Consider the following 22,657-nt stretch of genomic DNA (forward strand, 5'->3'; position numbering starts at 1 on the left):
TTAGCCTAACAAACTGCGTGTGAGTTTGTGAACCTATGTGTTTTAGTGTGGTATTGGATGAGAGTTACTAAGACTTCTTCTGGAAACTCAGGCTTCCAGCCATTTTCTCTCCAGCATTCTTGCTGGGTTGTAGTATTTAAATGCTCTGATTACATCCCCCATTGCTGTTGCTACATTGGCTTGTAGCAGCTTACCTTGTTTTTGAAGCTGAGGAATGCTTTTTCAGGGGAGGAGGGGTAAGCAGGGAGTAGGAGGTTGAGCTTTTACAAATGAGACTCCCCTGGTTAAAAAACGACACCAGTGCACGCAGCAGACTTGGCCTGCACCGCTGCGTAGACTTGCTATTACAGTAAAAGCCCACTTGCTGACACCAATCATTTCCATAAAATTTAAGCCAACATCTTTGGGGGAAAAGATTTAATTAACACATAAGCCCCTGAGTCATTATGACAATCTTCTTTCATAGTGATGGGAATAATCACATTTCTACCCACTGTCAGTCCTTGAAATATAGGGGTTTTAAGAATAATCTATAGTACATTTTTTTCCTTACAGAAACAATCAGATTCTTTTGCTACTTTCACACAAGAACATTTCTGTCTTAGACATCTAGAAAAACTCTAAATTTATCTGGTGCCTTGAGGGGCTACCTCTGCTTGTGTGACAGGAGGTCTCTTGAGCATTTTGGGTTAGTAGCATGAAGGGAGGCTGAGCAATTCCATCCTAATCGAGATCCACATGAGACATCCCATTATTTAAATAGAGGTGCCCTTAGGGCAGTGTATGCAGAATCCAGTGCAATAAATAAATAAATAAACAGTGCTCATTGCAGACAATAAATAAAATTGTGACAATGATTACCATGATATAAAATTAGATTAAAAAAACTTTCACTGTGAAGCAGAAATAATAACCTAGGTACAGAGCTTTGAAAAAATCTTTTTTCCCCCTTAGTCCAGCTGAAAAGATCATGTCTAATAGTACATACTTTTTTTGACACCTCCTTCTCCTACTTGTTATAAATCCTTGAAGGAAAAAATACAGAACCTTTTTTCCCTTGGGTTAGTCTCATCAAAATTGTTTCTGATTCACCGTGGCATAAGTTAGATAAGTATCAAGGTTGTGGGGTTTAATTTTAAGATCTTTGCGGCTTTGACAATGTTGAGAATAATTCTATAATCACAATATAGACAGAGAATGTTGCATCTGTTGTTCTCACTGGACATTGTTATATCATTTCCTTATCTTTTTACTTTCTTAATACTTTTGTACTTGGTTCCACAGTACCGAACAACAACCAAACAAGGTATGATCTGTATATTAGGGACAGAATGTTCTTAATGCATCTTTAGAGTTGTAACAACTCTAATAATCTGAAATTTTTGCAAATATAAGTTTTGCATCTAGATAAGTGCTTTTTTAAATGATAGCAGTCCTGTTGTGTTAGGCTTGATTGCAACCTGTTTTCTAAATTAAAAAATGTAAATGTGGCATTGAAAAAGGTTAAAAAGATTTAAAGCGGGTTCTGTCAGCAGTGCATGCATGCACCAAACTAAATCCTATGTATCTAATCAGTGTCCTCTGGACTGTGTGCCTTGCTCCATTGTTTATTTTCAAATCCATAATAATTTTGTATCCTTTCACTGGGCGAAGATTCATTTTAAAAACTAATGAATTTAAAAATATGCTTTTCCCTTGTCCATTTGATACCGAGCCTGCAATTTGACTTTCATTGTTTGTTTCCCTCCTTGTCTTGTCAATCCTTTTCTCTCTTTCTGTCCTTTTACTTTATTACATTTTTTATTGAGGACTGAGATGAACTGGTTGCTGCATCATGGGCCCATTACACTTCCTAACAATTCCATTTACACCTTATTGTTTGTCTTATTGCTGGAAAATTCAGGTGATTCATCATGCCTGAAGAAGCACCTGATCCCAATTCCCTTGATATCACGATCACTATGTGACAAGAATACAGTTAGTGGTGGCTTTCAGACTCTAAGAGGCCAAGGTGATAACTCTTTTGGGACTTTTAGCCTCTCAAGTATTGATGAGTTCCATTTTTGTAATGCTCTGTTTTCTTGCTCCCTTTCAACAGCCCCCTGAGTGTGGAAAAGGGCTTGGAGTTAATAAAGGAAGTGGCAGATCTCCTGAAGCTGCAGATGAGCGTCTTCGATGATGTCAAGTACGTACATGGAATCTGCCCCTTTTTATTTTATTGGATTTCTCATTGTTTTTGAACAGTTTGTCTTGCAAGGAAATAGCTGATCTTTAATGCCAAAATTAACGAGAGCATGCAAGAGACAAAAAAGAATATCGTGATGATCTTTATAACGTCCCCTACACACAGTTAGGAACAAATTATTTTTAAAAAAATATAAAGACTGAAATTTTCCTATGCTTCCATAGGGAAAAATAGTCTCTTCAAAGTGCTGTAAAACTATTACCAACCTTACTTAACAGTCTCTAGGTAAGGAAAGTCTTGTGAAGGGTCATTATACCCAGCATAGCTAAAGGGAAAAAATGACATCAGAGACGGATAAGAACTTGGGTCCCTGGCTTTGAGTCTGGCATGTGGCACACTAGGTCGTGCCGCTTAGTCTCATTTAACAAGTGACAGAGAGTTCAGCTATGTTGAGCTACTATTTTTCTTCATATGATTCACACTGATGAATGCTCTGCATGTTAATCTCCTGAACTAGGAGGTTATGATTTGCCATGTCCGGTAAAAAATTTTAGACTGGGGATTTTCTGAAATCAGGAATATTTACGTCACAAAACTTAATTCTTCCTTTATAAAACAGAAAATAAAAATAGTTTGATAGAAAAGTAATGGAAAAGAGAGGTCAGCTGTGGGAGGTTTTTGACAGCTTGCTGGAAAGAAGTCACATCTTGGTGCACAGAAAATAGCTGATGTCTGGGTAGCATCCAGTTCCTGCCTATGTTTCAGAGGGTTTGGGCTGCTTGTTTTGGTCCATGAGTCAGGTTGCTGAAGTGCAGCATCTTTCTCAGCCTTACTTGTGCTGCCATCAGCTTTTGTCAAACCTTCAGTTCCAGTGAATGTAATTCATCATTTAATACTGTGTTTTAAGCCATTAAGTCTGAAGATGCTTCATCATTAGTGGAAGTGTTTATTATTTTTTGGAAAAAAAATTTTACCCCTTTGATTACTGCCGTGTATGTAGGGAGAAATAGACTACTGGTGAGAAAATCTTTTTAGAAATCTAACAAATACCAGGCATATTGGTTTTAGTTGTTTAGAAGGAAAATATTCCCATATTTTGTTTGCTAGAACAATTCTTTGTATTGCTGAATGTCTTTTTGCTTTTATGTTATGAATTTTTTTTTTTATGAAAACTGAGTTTATGGTCTTACTTGTAAAGAGAATTTGCAATCTTGACTTTGACTTCTAACAGATAAAGTCTGCTGCACATTTAAAGGAGTAATCCCATGGAACAATTTCTCTGCTAGAATCAATGGGTTCTGCTTCATTAACTTCATTCATTTACAGTACAAGAGCACTTTCACCTACCTTTCTAATTGTTAGCATAAAGCCTTTTGGTTATTTTTTATCATTTGATAAATCACAACAACATTGCAATTGGCAGGCTGTAGATTCATTCTTTAATGAAAAATATCCCTCCAGTGATACAGCTAGCTATGAACAACCTTTTCTTTTTCTTTAATGTGCAACATTAGGGAATCTGGTTATTTTGGGTCTATTAATATGCAGTCATATGACTGTACCGAAAGTACTTGTATTGTATGGTCAGTATTTTAAAAGTGTGTTTTGAATGACAATAACTCCAAACAGGACCAAATATTCTGTCTATCAACACAAACGCAGTCTTCGCCTTTTTAAAAGATCTATAAATCTATGAAAGATTATCCCAAATCTCAAGTTAGTGAAGAATTCACCCATAATAAATTTTCTTTACTCAAGAAAATGAGATGCTTTGATTCAGGTTAAACCCATGAAATGCTAAAGAAATGTGGAGCTGGCCAGTAGATATAACAGTAGTAGAGGCTTTAGAAAAAGGTCTTACCAAGCAAAGAATTAATGCTTTTTGGATTTGTTCTTTTGTCATCACTACACAGATATCGTTGGAAAACTGTATGAATTTGAAGGCTCTGGTTAGCTTCTGAGTGGCATCATGGAGAGAGGGGTTTCAGGAAAGACTTGATGTCATGGTTATTCCTAATCCACCTTTGACATATCAAAGTGTGAGAATGAGGCCTCTCAGGAAATACGCTTTTTACTTGGCCTAAGGCACCATGGGCGATTTAAATTATTTTATTTTACTGGCAACTAAAAGTACTCCCTTAGAGATTCAGATTTTTAAAAAGTCTACTTTGCACTCCGACCTGAATATTAGCTTGGTGTAAAATTCTCAATTGTCTCTTTTCCCTCCAAGAATTCTGAATGTTAAGAAAGTAACAGTGTAGGCCTGAATTTTTTAGACTATTGCAAAGATTTCAGAGTAAAGACATGTCAATGAGAATCACAGGGTTAATTTGAGAGTATAGACAAAGCCACTGCATTCAATAGGAATAGTGTAAGAAGAACTGAGGAGAGAGGGTGAGTGGTGAATTCTTCTAAAGTTCTTTAAATTCTCAATTAAGACTTTCTTGTCCTTTTCTCTGAAAAAATTAATTTTAAAGGGACTACTTCACAAATACATTACTACCTTTAGTTAGTTTTGTCTGCAAATATCTTTCATTCTTCCCTATATTTTTAGATTTTTCCTGTGCTTTGGAGTTTGGTAAGTGAACAATTGCTTTTGCCATGGATTCCTACCCATTCCTGTGTTAGTTCTTGATTAGTTGATGCATGGTAGTAATCAGCTTATCTTATCTTCTCTCCTTCACAATCCTGCCAACTTTTACCGAAGGCCTGCAATTCACAGTATAGCCTCAGGCTTGGCTCCCAGACCATTCAGTCCACTTCTGTGGTTGCTTTGTTGTCAAGTTTGCATTGACATAAACTTTGCTCGCCCTGTGAAGCAGATGAGTGGGAATAGATTTGGGGAATTCATAATTAGAAATATTTCAACATTGAAGAAAAGATCCAACATGTTAGCTGTCACTTTTGGATACAGCCTGAATCTTTATGGAAGTAATAGTTATGCTTAATATGTTTTGTTAATGGTTATGTAGCTGTCAAATAAATTCCATTATTTCTTATTACATCATTAGAGACCATTAAAAGGATATTAGCATGCTGATGTAATTATGCAAGCAGACGTAAAATGACTATAGTTATGATTTTATAATCTAATTATGGGTGTCCAATGCCCCTGGTGATTGATTGTTGGACTGGTATCATGGACTGAAGTAAAATGGGTAGTTTTGTTAGGAGGGTTTGTATTTATTTTAAAAAGAATAATAATTTTACCACTCTGCAATCTGCAACATTGACCTTCTTCATGTAATTACAGTTCTTCACACATTATAGACTAAACTTACAAACACTAGAGATTATCAAGAAACATCCAAATATAATAAAAATACTAAAATTTGTAAGCTAAACTGTGAGGGTAGTGAAAAGGACACTCAGAATCTATAGTCAAAGCCATTGAATTAGAACATACATGACTTATTTGGTTTCTGATGAGAATACGAATTATTTCTGAATTTTTATTTAATGTTCTCATACGTAGGGTATTTGCTGAGAACATTGCTAAGGCAGGTTTTCAGCTCTAAGCTTAGCTGAATACCTTTGTGTGGAAAGAAAACAGATTATTTTGATTTCATAGTATTTCAGACTGCATATCCTACTGTTCTCAGCCTCCAGTTAAGAGTAAGATTTTCAGCTGAATATTACATTCTGTGATGGATGCTGCAGTAGCACTGATTTTTTTCTTTTCCTTCTTATTTCTTTTTTTAGCCTTATATGATTTTCCCTACTGCCGTTGAAGATCTCTCGCTCTAGGGGTCTCTTTTTTCCCCATTTTTTTCTACTGCTTTGGCTTCCTCCACCCGTTCATCTTAATGGGCATCATACCTAAACTCAGTACTCAAAGAACTGTCCTTTCAGGAGATGTGATAACTTGACCAACAAGCATGCCCATTTCCATATCTAATTTTTCCGTGGAAAACCTGTAGCAGAGCACTCTATATTCATTCCATAAAATGACATTAATCTCTGTTTGCTGCTGCTGTTTTGAAGTGTAACAGTAATTGCCTATATAAGCATATAATCTATAAATATAATATTGAGGATGAACAGGATACTGCTAAATTTCAAATGCTGATATAAATAGATTTTTCAAGTTGAAAAAGCTGATTCTGGTTATCTAATATAATGTCCTGGATTGCAAAGCCATAAAACTAACCAATATTCCTTTATCATGTATGGTTGGTTGCATCTATATTGTACATCCAAAGTTAAATTAAAAGACCAAATCACTGATCTTTCAGAGTTTAAAGCTCAAACTCCCAGGCCTTGGGTTGGTTGTTTGGCTTTCACCTGACCGCTGTCCCTACCCACAGTGTTTTACTTGGATTGTTTACTATATGAAAAATGAAAATTCAGGTATGAATGGAAGGTATGTATGGAAAATGTATGGAGGCTTCAACTGAAGAATATCTTTCAAAATTTGTAGCAGCCACAGCAGTGTGGTTTGACATTTTGAAAATAAAATACTATCATTTTTAAATTAAAAGTAATGACTGGTTTCAAAATTTAGCTAAGTTTGGCTTATAAGGAAAATGTTTTTATTTTGGTGATAAGAATAAACAAAAAATTTATTTTGGACTGAACTCAAGCCATTATTTTAATATTTTTTTGTTGTTGTTCAGCTGACCGAAAATATCAATCTTTCAATAAAGACTAATTATGATATAGTCTCAAAATATTTGATCACATCTGTGTATTTTACTACAGACTTCTGTCTTATTCCATATGCAGGAAATGAAATGCTCAGTTAATGAGCAGCTCTTCAATGTTTCAGTTTATTCTTATTCTTCAATGTGTGGTTTCAGGATCTATTTATTGCACATTATTCAAATCCTGCTTTGAGGTCAGAAAACCCATTTCTTCTTGTTTTGTTTTGTTTTGTTTTTTTCCTATGGTGCTCTTCACTACACTATCAAAATGCTTGACAAACATGAATTGATACACTTAACTCACATGAGATATGAGATATTATTAGGACCATACAGAGCTGGAGTTATGCATGAAGAGATTAATGTCAAAACATTTGCTAATATGAAGTGTCCAGTCTGATGTCTCAGAGTATAGCTTATTGTCCTGGTTTCGGTTGGGATAGAGTTAAATTTCTTCCTAGTGCTGTGTTTTGGATTTAGTATTAGAAGAACGTTGATAACACACTGATGTTTTTAGTTGTTGCTAAGTGCCCTCCTAGTCAAGGACTTTTCATCTTCCCATGCTCTGCCAGGTGCACAAGAAGCTGGGCGGAAGCACAGCCAGGACAGCTAACACAACTGGCCAACAGGGTATTCCATACCATTCCATGACCCTATGACGTCATGCTCAGTATATAAATAGGAGGCATGGTCCAGGAAGTAGAGATCGCTGCTTAGTTATCGGTCGGCGGGTGGTGAGCAATTGCATTCTGCATCACACATTTTATCTATTCTACCATTATTACTATTATTATTATTATTATTATTATTATTTTCCATTCCTTTTTTGCTCTATTAAATGGTCTTTACCTCAATTCACAAATTTAACTTTTTTTTTGGATTCTCTCCCCCATCCCACTGTGGAAGGGGGGAGTGAGCAAGTGGCCGTGTGGTGTTTGGCTGCCTGCCAGGTTAAACCACAACACTTATTCAGCCTCTTCTGTAAAGAACTTCACCTACTGAGACAGAGATCCCATTGGCTTCAATTACCATTCTGAGTGTTCAGCGGTCCCAGAAGTCAGCTCTCAGTTTAGACAGTGTTACTTGGTCTGTAAAAAAAATCGCCTGAAATGTCTTGGCTTCAATTGAAGTAAGTTTGAATCTGAATCTGAGGCAGAACTGGATGGTACCAGCAGAATTCAGAGTAACAGTAGGACCTTTATAGTAGGACCTATCTTTATAGTTCCATACCTTATTTGCAACATACTTCCTGAAGTCTGATAGAAATGAAGTTGAGGCCTCTGAAATATTGGTCTTCTCTACTGCTTGACCACCATTCATCCTTGGATGTCAGGGATCCTATTGAAAAAACACTTTGACAAGAAAGACTGCATATCTAGATATGAAGTAAGTCAAGATTGATTTTTCCAGTTATACTGTAGCGTGTTCTTACTATCAACTATGGTTTTTACATATTTTTGTGCAACCAGTGATCTAACGAAAGCATGAATTTGGAAGGTTTATCATAAGGACAGCTACAAGCACATTCTTGCCATACTTCAAATCTCTGTTTTCAAGTGGTGGGGTTAAAGACACTTTCCACCTACTTTTTAAAGAAAAAGCCTTACACGACTGAACAATACCTATCATTATCCTTGTTCTTAGGAAGGGCTGAAATGGTTGGGCTGGAATAAATGCAATTTGAAAAGCCAGCCAACCATCCCAGTGAAAAGAACTTGAACTGAGGAAGATGTCTGAAAATCAAAACAAGTGGTGAAAGTTTGGAGAAGCTTTAAATGCGTTCAAATCGGAAGTGTTGGGCAGGCAGACTGATGAGTGGAGCTCCCACCCTCACCTATTATGAACATGTGCATTGGCTGTAGTGTCCTAATCATGCTATATAGGTTTTGTTCATTGTTTGTCATGTTATTTTTCTAACACCTGAAAAACTCAATCAGCCAGTTAATCATATTCAGTCATCCGGAACCTAAACACTGGAACAGTACTTGGTATTTTCACTTCATCATGCTGATGGATTATGACATGTGGTATATGTATGCTCTAAATGTGAACATCTCAGGAAATTATTGGTAGCTTGAGAGGCAGGATAGTGTGAGGGAGGATTATTTAACCACTGAGCAGTAGTGGGACAGGCAGCACAGTGTCTTGTTAGGTTTGTATCTGCAAACTTCCCTCTACTGTACCGATTCTCCATGATTCCTTTCTCCTTGATTCAGTGTGATTAATCTTTTCTTGTGTTGTATATTGAACACCTGTGGATTAATATTCTTGCAAAGTTTTTTCTAGATTGGCAGATTCTAGATTCTGCCATCTATGCCATTTAGAATTACTGAGAGGAATGTTCTCATATTGTCCTTATGGAAAAACATGTAGTCCATCTTGCTCTCCTTATGGTGCTGTACTATAAACTAGCAATAGATTGAATTTTTATTTCCATTGCATTTATTTAGTCCAGAAATTAAGCAACATTTTCATTTCAATTTGAACTGTGCTATTCTTGGTCTCAAAAAAAAGATATACCTTTCAAAAAAGTTGAACAATATTTGTCAGACTAAGGCTATTTGGCATAATCTTGTTTAAAATGTTATAAAAGCATAACTCAGAAATAATGGAACCACTTTTATTCAAACTTGACTTCTTCCACAGATTTAATGAGTGTGGAAAACAAATTGTCTAAAAAATGTACTGCTGTAACTCATTGCATGCAGGCTTTTATAAGAAATTACATTGTGTTTTCTGGTACATGTTGTCTTATTTGACAACTAATTTATAATATAAAGATGCATCAATTTTTAAAGAAATGAGGCTAAGGAAACAAAAATATGGTGGAAGTTTCAACTATGCATTCCTTTACTTAAAAATGAGTGATTTCTCAACCTTAGCATTACATTAGTCTTGTGGCTTTTTCCCCTGAGGTATAATATATTTTGTGTGCTTTTGTTTAATAAATGTGCATATAACCAAGATCATTTTGCCTTCTCCACTGTAACTTTCCTGCTAGAAAAATACAAAAATACATTAAAATAACAAGAAGGATTTTGGCCTGAAGCATTTTATGAATTCTAGGTGACAAAAGAGAAAGACCATAAAAATCTAGGGAGACTCTTATAAATAAAAATGTACGAAGTTTGGCTTTCCATTACAACGTTTTATTTCATTAAATCAGAGGATTTGCACCATTGTAATCAAAAGCAGAACAAAATCCAGTGTTATAGATACATTTCCATGTACTCATAGGGTCCCTGCTCAAGAGAAGGGTTTTACAGATAAGTGAGCTTCTGAAGTTTATCTATCCATTTTTAACTTCATATTTCTCTACTACTCATCCCTCTGTATGACTGAGAATGCCATCATATTCCCTTTTTAATAAAATTAAAGTTCATAACATTATAGGGTAGGCAGGACATACTCCTTTGTTTCAAGCAAGTCACTCAATGTGTGACATTGCATTTAATTTATGTAACATTTCACATATTATTAACAGGTAATCATTTCCGTTCTACAGATGGGTAAATTGAAACTCAAGACAGTTTGCTTGATTTTCCCTAAGATGATACAGAACTTGGTGACAGATATGAGAATAGAAACAGAGAACTGTGATTCTCACTCTTGAACTAAAGCTTGGTCCACAAATAGAATAACTAGTATTGGAAATGGAAAAAGATTATCATGTAGAGATTTGTTTAAAAGAATAGTCCTTTATAAGAAATATAGAAAATTAATCTTATGTCTATGTCTTTCTTGATCCTCCTGCCCTTGGCTTCCTGATTCTCCTACGTACACAAACACACACTTTTTTTCTCTCTCTTTGTCACCTGGATGGAGGGATGGATGGATTGCATGAATATTGCAAACCAGTTAACCCAGCTGAAAAAGATAAATAATTCTTCTGCACATTTTTTTATACCCTAGCGAGTAAATATTGCATATCCAGGCCTACAAGCTGCACCACGACCTACCTGTGGAAGGGTTTGTATTCCTTAGGAGCCATAAAGGCAGTTGGAGCAAATATACATCTGTAGCTGCGACTGAATAAATTCCCACTTCCAGTGCCCTCTTTGCAAAGCAAATGTCTCTCCCGCACAGCTGGCAGGGGAAGCTCAAGAACAGATCTTCTAGTTGGTCTCCTCAGAGTTAAAGGAGAAGCCAACAGGTTCTTAAGAGGGCAAGCAGAAGGGCTGTGGTTGTAGCACTCAGAGTTTTGTAGCTTTTTGAATTGAGGCGGTAGCAAAGTTTGGGTTTTTTGGTCTTTGGTTGTGCTGTCTAATCCTCGTCAAAGAAATTTGTGTCCTACCTGGCTCCTATCAAAGCTATGAGCATGCTGAACCTTTACCTCTGCAAAAGTCCTAACACAGGAGTCATGCTCTTCATTAATTATTAGAAGTCACTTGTGCAAATTGGGCATGAGGTGACTATCATCCCAGTAGACAAATTTTACACGTGATTTCAACAGACTCTATTAACAACACAGGTGTGCAGAGGATAAGTGGATCTGAAGTCAGTAAAATGCATTGAATGCTTACTGGCTAAAAACTAAAACTGTCTGCTGTTTGTGTACCAGGCAGACTACTAAAAGGTATAAAGAAGAAGAATGGAAATATAAATAGAATACAATTATCTTTTTTTTTTTTTTTTTAATGAAATAACGTTTTTATCCTTTAACTTAATCTTTGGGGAATGAAAGAAAAATCACTGTACATATAAGCAGTATTTTGAGACCATTTTCCCACTCTCTCAGGGTCCAAACACTCCTTTGCTGTAAAAAATTATAGCACTTGTATGGTTTGTTCTTTTAAATACTGTAATTAAGAACCTTATTTGCATGGCAGGCATAGCTGGCAACTTTCAAGTACTCAGCGTGGTGAAAATGTCAAGTTTCATGGCTTGTGACAGATTAATAGAAAAATTATTTTAAAACTCTGCAAATTATTCATAGATATTGAGTAATCATCAGAAGTTGCATTTTGTGAAGAATAAAAATAGGACAAACTGAGTGTAGCATCAATCTCTAAATTGAGCGTTGTCTGTTTTTTAAATCATTTAAATTGTAGGCTTAGCAAAATAATCTTCGCCTGAGATGAAGCGAGTTGCAAAATCTTTAAAATACTTTTTCATTGTCTTTTGCACTGTAAATTAGTATCAGTGTACTTAACACAATTTTGATTGATAGAGATTAAATGATTAATATAAAATTAATGATTAATGTAAAATAATTAAAAGTCCATAATTTAGTATTGGTTTGTATCAGAGATCCACCAAACATGGGCTGTTGTTGTTGGAAAGCATCCCTTTCTGGACCAGCCATCCTTCTTCTGTGACTTTACTCTTGAAATTATTCTAATGACAGTAGTGTGTCAGTCAGAATACATTTCATTATTTGGACACCTTGTAGTGCCCTCTTCTCGCTCCCTGAAACGATGCTCCATGAAGTCACTCTGCAGCACTGATCGTTTCAGGGGGAGAGAAGAGGGCACTACAAGGTGTCCAAATATTTACCTGATTTATGAAGGTTGTAGATGTAGCTTGCAGAGGTAAGTCTGAGCTACAACCATCAAATCCGGACCTAAGTTTTGTTTCCATGTAGTTACATTTGCAAGATGTGATTGCTCTGAAACTGTCAATCTATCTGATCTTTGTGTTCTATCTGTTACACCTCACCCAGCTGCATGGTGTAAACTACTCTAATGAAATGCAAGTGGTGATGGAAAATCAACCACTACCTGGTGAGCGCTGCAATTAATGTCTTTCCCTTAGCAGGGATTTTGCTTTTTCATCTTTAGGATCTGGTCATTGTCAGACATAAGGTGTGATGTTAGTACAACAAATCTTTAACTTACTCTTTCTAATGCTAGCTATATGTTTAGTACAGGACCACATTTTTGTAGACAGTGTTGCAAACAGTTCATGCTTAGTGTATGTAAAGGATATAAATATGAATAGATAACATATTTTCAGCTGTATTGCAGCATGCTGTGGAACACTGTGTGTCATTCTGCAATTTAAGAAGCATGTTAAGAGTTTCTAGAGAAGGGCTCAAGAATCTCAATTTGCTAAAACAGGAAAAGATTTTTTAATTGATCACGGGCTGTGAGTACATACATGTCAATAGAAATGTGAGAATACATACAGCTGTACATTGACATTTGTTTAGTTCAGGTGCAAAATGAAGGAAATCTTTGAACAGTAAAGATATTGAAGAGTGAAAGATGGGCGCTTTTTTAGTATTAAGTGTGGGTGATGATCGATATTCTCTGCTCAACAGTTCAGGGAAGTTCTTTTGTAATAGGTCAGCACAATACATCCTTCACAGATTTCCTGAATCTTCGAAGTTTAGTCAGGTACCTGCTTATGTAATATAAATAGAGTGTGATGCAATGCTTCACAAAATAAATTTTGGTCAACGTTTCTGGTCAAAAATGTTGGTGAAACCTGAATCAATTGGTCAATGGATTTACAGCTGGTCTGAGTAACAGAAGGGGAACAAAATAGCCAGTGTACACTTCTTAATCTATTTACGTATTACATGTCAATGACCAGCTGCAATTGTCTGCCTTTGCTTCGCTCTGTAAATCATGACATATAAACATACTGTTTTACAAAAATGCCTTTTTTAGTCGTGTGCTTTTTCCCATTAATTTGATTAGACATAAATATGTTTATATACCTATATATAAAAAATATATAACACATTTACAGCAGTACGAGCATTTTAATTTTTCCAAAATTGAGAAGGTGAAAAGGAGGCTTCAGTGCAGTATAAACAATGGACTTATGCTTCAAATTCCTGAACATAGTAAGCACAGAAATGTGTACACATTGCAAGTCATTAGTTCAAGCCCACCAAACAGTTCCTGAGACAATTACCTTCGCTGCTATAAAATTTACTTTGCACAATCCTCTGGAGCGTTACTAATTGCTTTTCTTAACCTCCAGAGATTAAAGGATTTTGAAATGAACATATAGACAAGTAGTGACTCTAATTTCAAATCTAAGCTTTATTAAGACAAGCTCTGTTTTACGAAATAGGGTCATTAAGAGAATGTTTAATGTTGGAAATATCCAATCCTAATCTCCTCATCTTCCTCCAATCTTGAGAAATTGCACTCTGCCTGTTTTTTTTTTTAAACGCGGTGCAACTTCAACTCATTTCCATCTGGCATCAGCTCTGTGTCTCATCTTCAAGAATACACATAACCATGTTGGCACTTGTTTCTCAAATCCTTTTCCACTAGGGGGTATGATAGACTGTGACTGTATTTCACAGTAAACCTTCTGTATGATATTGTAATACTAAAGTATACACACATGAGGGAGAAGAACAAGCATGCAAAGCTTGGTACATAATTTATGGAGATTTAAATCCTGTCATTCATAAATATAATTATAACCTACGGCTGGAAAGTGATATGGACCTTGCCACATTGATCATTCTCCAGCTCTGTTTATTCAGATCATTCATTTGTTGACAGGCAAAATATAATAAGAATGTTATTAGTCAGTAAAACAATTAATGAAAGGAAATACTTTTATTTTACGCAAAGAATATTGTTTGTTTCTGTGCATGTTGTGCACCCTCCCACCTTCAGATGGGAAATATAAACCCAAGGGGAGGGGATATTATTAAATCAGCAATCAACCTTCAAGTCATTTTGGTATAAACACTGTAATTATTTCATCTCTAGTAAACAGAATACAAGACAACAGCACATAAGGGTGACAATTTGCAATATGCTTTGAATGTCTTTGTTAAAAAAAACCTATTATGGCTGAAGGCAACATTATTGAAATTAAAAAAAAAGCAGAAGTTGTGACAGCCAACAGAGGGGGTAATTAGTCAGTAAATTTCAAGTAATAAATTTAGCAGGTCATTGCAACAGACATTACATTTTGCGTGGGGAGAAGTCACTGTTTATTAGCCTTGAAGCCAGACCTGCCTACCTTTATTCAAAAAACCATCGTAACAAAGTGTTAGAAAAAAATGATAATTGCTATTATAATAGTATAGTCCAGACGCCTTCTAAAACTCACAATCTTCTCTTATTTAGGTGGGTGTAAGTTCACTTATGTCACAAGATTCAACTACAAATTTACATAGGTGTAATTGTAGTAGCATACAGCTTGGGGGGAAAAAATAAACAAGAAATCTGATATAAAATTTGTCTTTCTAGATTAAAAACACTACTACCTAACATTTTTAATCTCGGTTGCAGCAGATGCGTGTCTTAGATGTGGGTTACGTTTCAGCCTGGACATTGTGGCTTACATTTCTGATTGCTTTTGCCTACACAGCTGGCTGAGTGCTGGCTGATGTAACCTGCCAGCCGGGAGGGATGCCTCTGCTAACGGCAGCACCCTCCCTGATCTGTGGGAATGGTTTGTTTGCAATCCATCAGGTCATAAACAATCATGTGCACTTCAGTGAGCCTCCGTATTTAGAGTGATGTAAAGACAATTGCCATTAATATTAGCTAGGCTTCAGAGGGTTTGACAGCCGCACGGAAAAGCAGTCTTATCTATCTAATTTAAAGTTCCTGGTTAGGAAGTATCAGGGGTGCATTTTATACATCTTAGAACCTTTTCTCAGGCTGGTTGCCCTCTTGTGAAAAAGTCTTTTAAAAAATATTTTGCAGTCAAATAATTACTGGTTTTGTTTAAATGTTCTCGTCCAACGCATAATTCCTCCAACAGTGAGGAATTCCCCAAAGAGCATCTATTGTTATTGAAATGTTTATTTATTGAGTGCTTTTGCCAGAAGCCCCCCATGAGAAAAATCTCATTTTATGAGCTCCTGAAGCAGTCAGTTCCCAAAACATCGAGCAGAAATGCAATTTTGACCAAGTAATCTCAAGGTCTTTTGTTTCCTTTTAAATAAACAGCAGAATACCAATGTGCAAAAAGTTGTGACAAGAGCTGCTTTATTTTCTGTGTTCTGTAAATATTCCTAGTGAAGCTGTGCTTATGTGGTGCTCAGGTGATTCCTTACGTTCAAGCATTCAATTGCTACAGTAGAGAAAAACAATATCCAATATAGCAATATATCAGTGGGTATTTTAAATGATTCTGAGATTTCTTCTTTCCTGCAAAAGAATGGTGTCAACCCAAATATCATCCCACTTGCATAAGGCATTTTTTTCCCACTCTGTTTCTTCCTCTTTATTCCCCTACTTTTTCTCATCAGCGGCGAGGAGAAATGACAGTGCTTGTGGCAATGCATACACACGGGCACGACTCGGATCCTGTTGTGTTCCTGGATTACCCAGGTGGAGTCATTAGAGAATAGTGCGATGGTCCCTGCCAGGCTTCACTCCTCTGAAATCCCTGCCTCTCACTGCCCAGCCTGGATCATTGAAATGATCCGGTTTTAATCTGTATGGATTTAATGATGCCATGAAGTGCGTAGCTGCAGGGAGTGGGGCAGGAGGAGAGCTGAGAGGGGAGTGAGCTCTGGGCCAGAGGCAGAAGCAAAAAACTCAGGCAAGGGAAGGAGGGGAGGAAACTTTTTATGTCTTTGCTGGTAAAGCCGAAGTGTAACCACACCGTGCTTGAAAGTTTGCGTTGATTCCAGGTTCTCAGCTATAATGGACTATGCCGTGTAGATTTGGGTGGCACATGTAAAGTTATTTTTTTCACCACATCTTTGTCATGGCACAACTATATACTGGGTTGGTGCCTGCTTTTATTTAAAGCAGACTGCTAATTACGCTGTAAACGTCTGAGCAGCCAGAGGGGAATCATCATTTCTCTTACGCTGGCAACACAGAAAGAAGGACAGTGCAAGATTAGTTATATTCAGAGTATGGTATCATGAAACTCCCAGGTGCCTTTTATGGTTGATTATCTCAGCGTTAGTGACAGAATCGGGGAATGGCCTGAATTTTTGTAAAGCAGTTATCTCAAATAAGATATACTTTGCAATTGTTGAGTATTACAAACTAAAATATTATTTAAATGATGCTGATAAATGCTTTACAATTACCTAACATTATTAAAATACATTTCTTGTACATTAATAACTTGGCATCTGGAATGTCCTTTAGCAATAAAATCTCTCTGTTTTCTTTTTCTCCTCTCCCTCCCGAAGAGTATTTAGAGAAAAATGATTGATTAATGATAGTTCTTATTAACTCCAGAATAAAATGTGCACAATGCATATTTTGCTAGTAAAAGATTGAAAGGATGCTTCTTAGTCTTACTCTGCTTCCCTTTGTGACCTCGAAGCAAAGTCTTATGGATAATAACAGGTTTTTTCTTCCTGAAATGGAGAAAGTTTAAAGGTATTTCTATCGAGGATATATGGGATGCAATTAAGCACACTTCATTAAGTGCTCTCCACTGTATGAATGCAAAATATTAACAGGTTAGTAAGAGAATAATAATTTAACACTTCATTTCAAGCCCTGCAACAAAAATATTTTTCAAGTTATTTCTTTTATGCAGCAATTTTTCAGACTTCATTCTCTCATAAGCCACAGCTATAGGAGGTCAAAGCACGTTACATGTATGGTTCCAGCCAACGTACTTCACCATTGAGGCAGGGTTGTTACTCATAGTATAAATGTAATTCTTCCCATTGTACTGTGAATAATAAAAACTTAGGAACTCACATACTACATAGTACGTAAGTTAACTTTTATACCAGTGCCAATTTTCGTCTTTGCTGAGCCCTTGCGCTCTGCTCCTCTGTAAATTATTACACTTTCTACAGTCTCTTGTTACCTGGAAATTTTCTTCAAAAATACATTTACTATATTTGTGTGTGTGTGTTTTTCTTATTTTTTTCATATATATGTACTTTAGTATGGTTTTAAGGATATCAGAACTGAAATTTCTTTATTCTTTTCATCAGATGTGCATGTAAGTTGGATATTATTGGGATGGGTGGAGAATGCGTGCAATATTACATATACAAATTTATTTTTCTTTAAAAATGCAGAATGAAAAATTTTTGTGAAACCCTAAATACTTTACTCTGCCGTTCTTCATCTAGCTAATCAGTACCTTCCTCTGTAAATACCTTATAGATTTTAGTGCCATAAAGGGCTATCAGACTACACCCAGAAAGGTCACCACAGAGGCAACCATTTCCCTTCATAAGTTATTCAAAGAGGTGATTACCTCTGTTGTTAAAAGATAAATACTTTGTGGTATCTTTCTGGTCAAAATCAGCCATTGGATCAGTTATGTCCAAAATCTTTTCTCCACACATGTTCTTGCAGAATATGATCAAGACAAATATTCTGAGTTTCTTTATTGTCCCTCCGACTTCCAGTCATGACCACAGGACTAAGCTTGTATTGATGTTAGGCATATAAAATTTGAAATTTCATGTAGTCTTCTTTGGATGCTGATTTCTAGTGATGATTTATGCTGTACTTGGGAGAATAACAATTTTGGTGCCTCCATTTTGCCATTTTCATAATAGGAATAGTATTTACAGGAGTGTTCTGAAGTTTAGTTAATGTCATTGAAATTCTTTCAGGCTGGCCCAAGATACACGCAAGAAACCACAAGAGGTATAAAAATGTATGCAGATGTAGCTAATGAAGCAAAAGGAAGAGGGCTAAATGGTGTCTTAATAGTTTCTCCTTAAAAACCTATTTTGATAAGCAATATTATGCCATGTCTCTTGATTATGAATCTTACGTTTTTTAATAATCTCTTCCAGCGTGCTGGGACCAGCTGTGACCTTCAGAGTGCACTCAAACCTCCAAAACATTTCAACTGCAGATGTTGCCAAAGAGGCAGGTAAGAGTCCTTGTCCTCCATTCCCAAACTTTGACCTGCCACACGCCCATTTAGCGGGCAGTAGCACTACAAACAGCAGAGAGACATCCCATTCTCCCAGGAAGACTGACATTTAAAGAGGGAGACAGTAAAGAGGTGAGTGGCACGTATGGGAAATTGAAGTGTAACATCTCTGAGTCAATTAAAACTGCCTCAGACTTTCCTGTTTGTCAAGGAAATGGATTAAATAGACTTGTAGTCAAGGTCTAGCATGGTGAAAAACTCTTCAGTGTTGTCAGGAACTCATAAAAACAGATTGGTTATTTGTAAATGAGGATGTAATACCTTCGCTTTTCTGATACTTTTTTCCAGGGAACAAAAATGCTATTACAGATTAGTTTTAATTTCTGGATGAAAAGATGATAGAAATATACATTTGTTGTTGTGCTGTTTAGGCAATTTCAGGGACAAGTTAATCTTGGGAATAAACATTGTATTTCTGGAGCTAAGCTGCTTCTAAATAAGTACCACTGTTCCAAGGACTCCTGTTGGCTTCTTGTCAACTTGGCTACTAACTGTATTATGGAGTTGTTGACTGCAAGAAATCATTTCTGCAAAGTAACTGAATTGATAGCTGATTTGCTTCCAAATTACCCAATTGATAGGTTTTAACAATTATGAATAAACAAGTTGCAATTTTGCTTGAAAATAAAAACAAAAGTTCATTTAGGTAAACACTGGGAGCCCAAACCGGTTCATTAACTTCTCCTTTTGCTTCACCGTGGATGATTTAGCAACGGAAGGAACTGGGGTAGTTCCCATGCCAGAACTTTTCTTTGCAGGACCCATTGGAGGATTTATCTCAAAGTGTCTGTAAAAGAGATTATGAAAAACAGTCAAATGAACATGTAGCAGTCACCAACACCATATTGTATCCACTCTGAGTTTTAAGGAGCTTAAGAACAAAAAAGGTTAAGCACTATCAGTGGTGTGAAACCTTTCACTTTAAGCTTTCTTGTTAACTGGTGGTTAGAGAGTAGTAAATGGGATACCATTTTTCTTAAGGGTTTAACATACCAAACAACCATAGATGTGTACTGTCAAAATTAGGAAATTACAATAAAGTAATTATTGAATTATGGGACACTTGAATGTGTATGATTTACCTCGGAAAAATTAATATGGCTTTATAGCAATGCCCTGCCTTGTAAACCTGTTGAATCTCTCCGAAGGGATCAACAAACATGATGCAGCTGGTAGAGCCTGCCTGGGTTGCCAAAGACTTTTGACAAGGTCTTTCACTAGAAGTTTCTAAGGAAACTAATTGTTTCTTAGAATGTGGAATATGGGACATGAAAATGGTGGATCAGTAATTGGTTAAGAGGCAAGAACCAGAGATTAGGAATAAATTATTAGTTTTCTCAAAGGCTAAAGATAGCAGAAAAGTGCAAGGATCTCTGCTGGGACTGTGGCATTCAACATACTTACAAATGAGCTGGAAAAGAGGGTGAGCAGTGTGATGAGAAAGCTTGTTAATAGTACTAAATTATTCACAGTATTAAAAGTGAAAGTTGGTCTTAGAAATGTACAAAAACCTTATCAGACTGAGTGACTGCACTTAAAATGGCAGATGAAATTCATTGTAAATTAGTGAAAAAAAGTGCATCTGGAGAAAAAAAAATAGCTTTGCACATGAAGTTATAAGTCTAAATAGACCATTACTGGTCTGGCGTAAGAACTTAGTATAGTAATAGGTGATATAATGAAAATAACAGTTCAGTCTCCATTATCAGTTGAACAAGGAAAGTGTTTTTAAGAATTATTTGGAAAGGAATAGAAAACAGAACAATATAATTTGTTCTTGCATAAATCTATCCCTTGCCTGTATTTAAATACAATGTACAGTTCTGCTTCTCATACCTCAGAGAGGTTGGAAACTCTTGTTGAAATGGAGAGATTCACAGAAAGGCAGAAGGCATGACTATAAGTATGGAATATCTTCCATATAACAAATGGTGAAAAAAGGCAGGAATCTTTATTTTGGAAAAAAAAGATGAGTATGGTATGAGAAAGGTCTGTCAAGTCCAGAATAGCACAGTGAATGTGGATGGGATTGTGCAGTGGCTCTAACAATGCAAGAACAGATGAAACTGGGAGAAGGAAGGTTCAAAATAAATCAGAATGTAGTTTGTAGCCACACCTGTTGTGGATAATGAAGATTACATGTGTTCAAAAATTTACAAGTTCATGGAATAGACATACGCTGAAATTTAGCAAATCCATAGAAACCTTGCCGAGTTCAGGAGGTTCCTGATGTGCCTTGGCCTGTTCCTAGCAAGTTACTCTGAAATGTGTAAGTGCTGTGACTAGTTTATTTCAGCAAAACTAAGTAGTAACATTGGGGTTTTTTTTCTTACCAGTGGGATCAAAGTAGTTGTTTTCAACTTCCTTAACTTAAATATTGCTGACAAAGTAGGGAGGTTCTGGGGACAAAAAAATGTCACCCCAGAGGAAGTTCTACAGATTCACTAGCTTAAATTAATCTTTTATATTGTAATTTTATCTACTCTATATATTAATATCCCAGGCATTTCCTAACTTCTGTTTGTTTAGTACATTAAAATTTTCAGGATTTGATGGCTGCAGAAAAAGGTTTGTAGGAGTCTTACATCCACTCCTCTGGGTATGTCACCATGGCCATTGTATTGTTATAACTAAACCTTGTGTTTGCCTATTACAAAATACCGCTCACAATTCTATCCAGCCGTCAAATATTTTAAATTAAAAAAGTATCACATTTTTCTTTTCTAACTAATAAATAAGGTTGCAGTAGCTTGTCAATGTACTCGCTAATCAGTTCATTTATTTTAAGCAAACTTCTTACTTGCAGATCTCTAAAGCCAAAAATAAATTCAGTTAAAAGATCAACAGCGGTATATACTTACATAAGAAGTTTTTTCAGGCTTTAGTTGTGATCAGGAATTTTAAAAGTCAACAGTGTTTTGAAGAAAAGCATTCCAAAAACTTAATTTACCAAAGGAAACCAGAGCAGAATAAATCAATGCATACTTCCAGGGCAGACACAGGTAAATGCGTTACTCCATGGTGCACTGCTGTTAGGTAACTTGACATCCATCCAGGAACCCTGAAAGCAGATCTTGTTTACAGAAAATGAATAGACCAAACTGACAGAAGAATTTCACTGTCCGTCACATCCTTAGAAATAAAACAAATTTAGAAACTGAGGTAATCAGATGCCATAGTAATTATGGGAATGTAAATTATCCAGATTTGCAAAAGGAATCTATTTCTGCAGCTGTTATGTACACGCATGCCTCACCGATATCCGCAGAAACAGTTTCTGTGCAGCAGTTTGATCTTATTATTCATGTCGTATATATTTTTGTAACCAAAATGGATAAACTTTCCTTACATTATTTAGGTCTAAATATAGGGAACCTATATTTAAAGTTTTCCCTCCTCCCCTGGGGAATTTGACAAACGTGCAGCTTGGAGAAGGCATGGGACTCTTTAGCAACTATGCAAACAGATGAATGGCTTAGAATACCTACTAAAAAATAGAGATGTGGAAGTATGATAATAAAAATTGTCTCCTATGTTTTCTTGGAGTTTGAGATCCATTCTTCTTGGTGTGCATGAAACGCAGCTTGAGGAGAGATAAAGCTCTCTAAAATCCTTCAGCCACGTTCTTGTTGATAAAACTTGTTTTCTAGTAATCCACTGTTCCAATTTTTGATTACTTTTTTTTTGCAGTTTCTAGGGCTACATAATTATATGGGAAAGTTGACAACAAAGTAATTTAAAATTGTGTATAGCTTGCTTTCTCACTTTAACAATACCTTTATTTGCTCTTTGACTAGAGAGCAGAAGGACAGCCAATGTTTTGCCAGCGTCACATACTTTGACGTTCATAACATAGAACATATCTTGCATCAAGTAGCTGTCCTTTGGCTTATTTCTGTTTAATAAGTCAGGCTCAATGGTGCAGTGTAATTTCATCTCAACATTTTGAAGAAATAAACTTTCTCTAGACATAGATGACCTGCTCTAGAAGTAATTACACTTGGCACATGACATCATTTAG

At 36.1% G+C, this 22,657-nt stretch overlaps 1 protein-coding gene across 1 annotated transcript in view; it reads left to right on the forward strand.

Annotated features, from left to right (window-relative positions):
* Window positions 1–22,657, forward strand: part of PTPRN2 (protein tyrosine phosphatase receptor type N2) — a 674,564-nt gene that overhangs the window by 282,838 nt on the left and 369,069 nt on the right. The window contains exons 10-11 of the mRNA XM_075144119.1: window positions 2,099–2,185; window positions 18,494–18,573. Coding sequence (XP_075000220.1) covers window positions 2,099–2,185; window positions 18,494–18,573 — 167 coding nt within the window. The remainder of the gene's footprint in view (window positions 1–2,098; window positions 2,186–18,493; window positions 18,574–22,657) is intronic.

The sequence above is a fragment of the Calonectris borealis genome, chromosome 2, assembly GCF_964195595.1.
Source record: "Calonectris borealis chromosome 2, bCalBor7.hap1.2, whole genome shotgun sequence".
In the NCBI taxonomy this organism is placed as follows: Eukaryota; Metazoa; Chordata; class Aves; order Procellariiformes; family Procellariidae; genus Calonectris; species Calonectris borealis.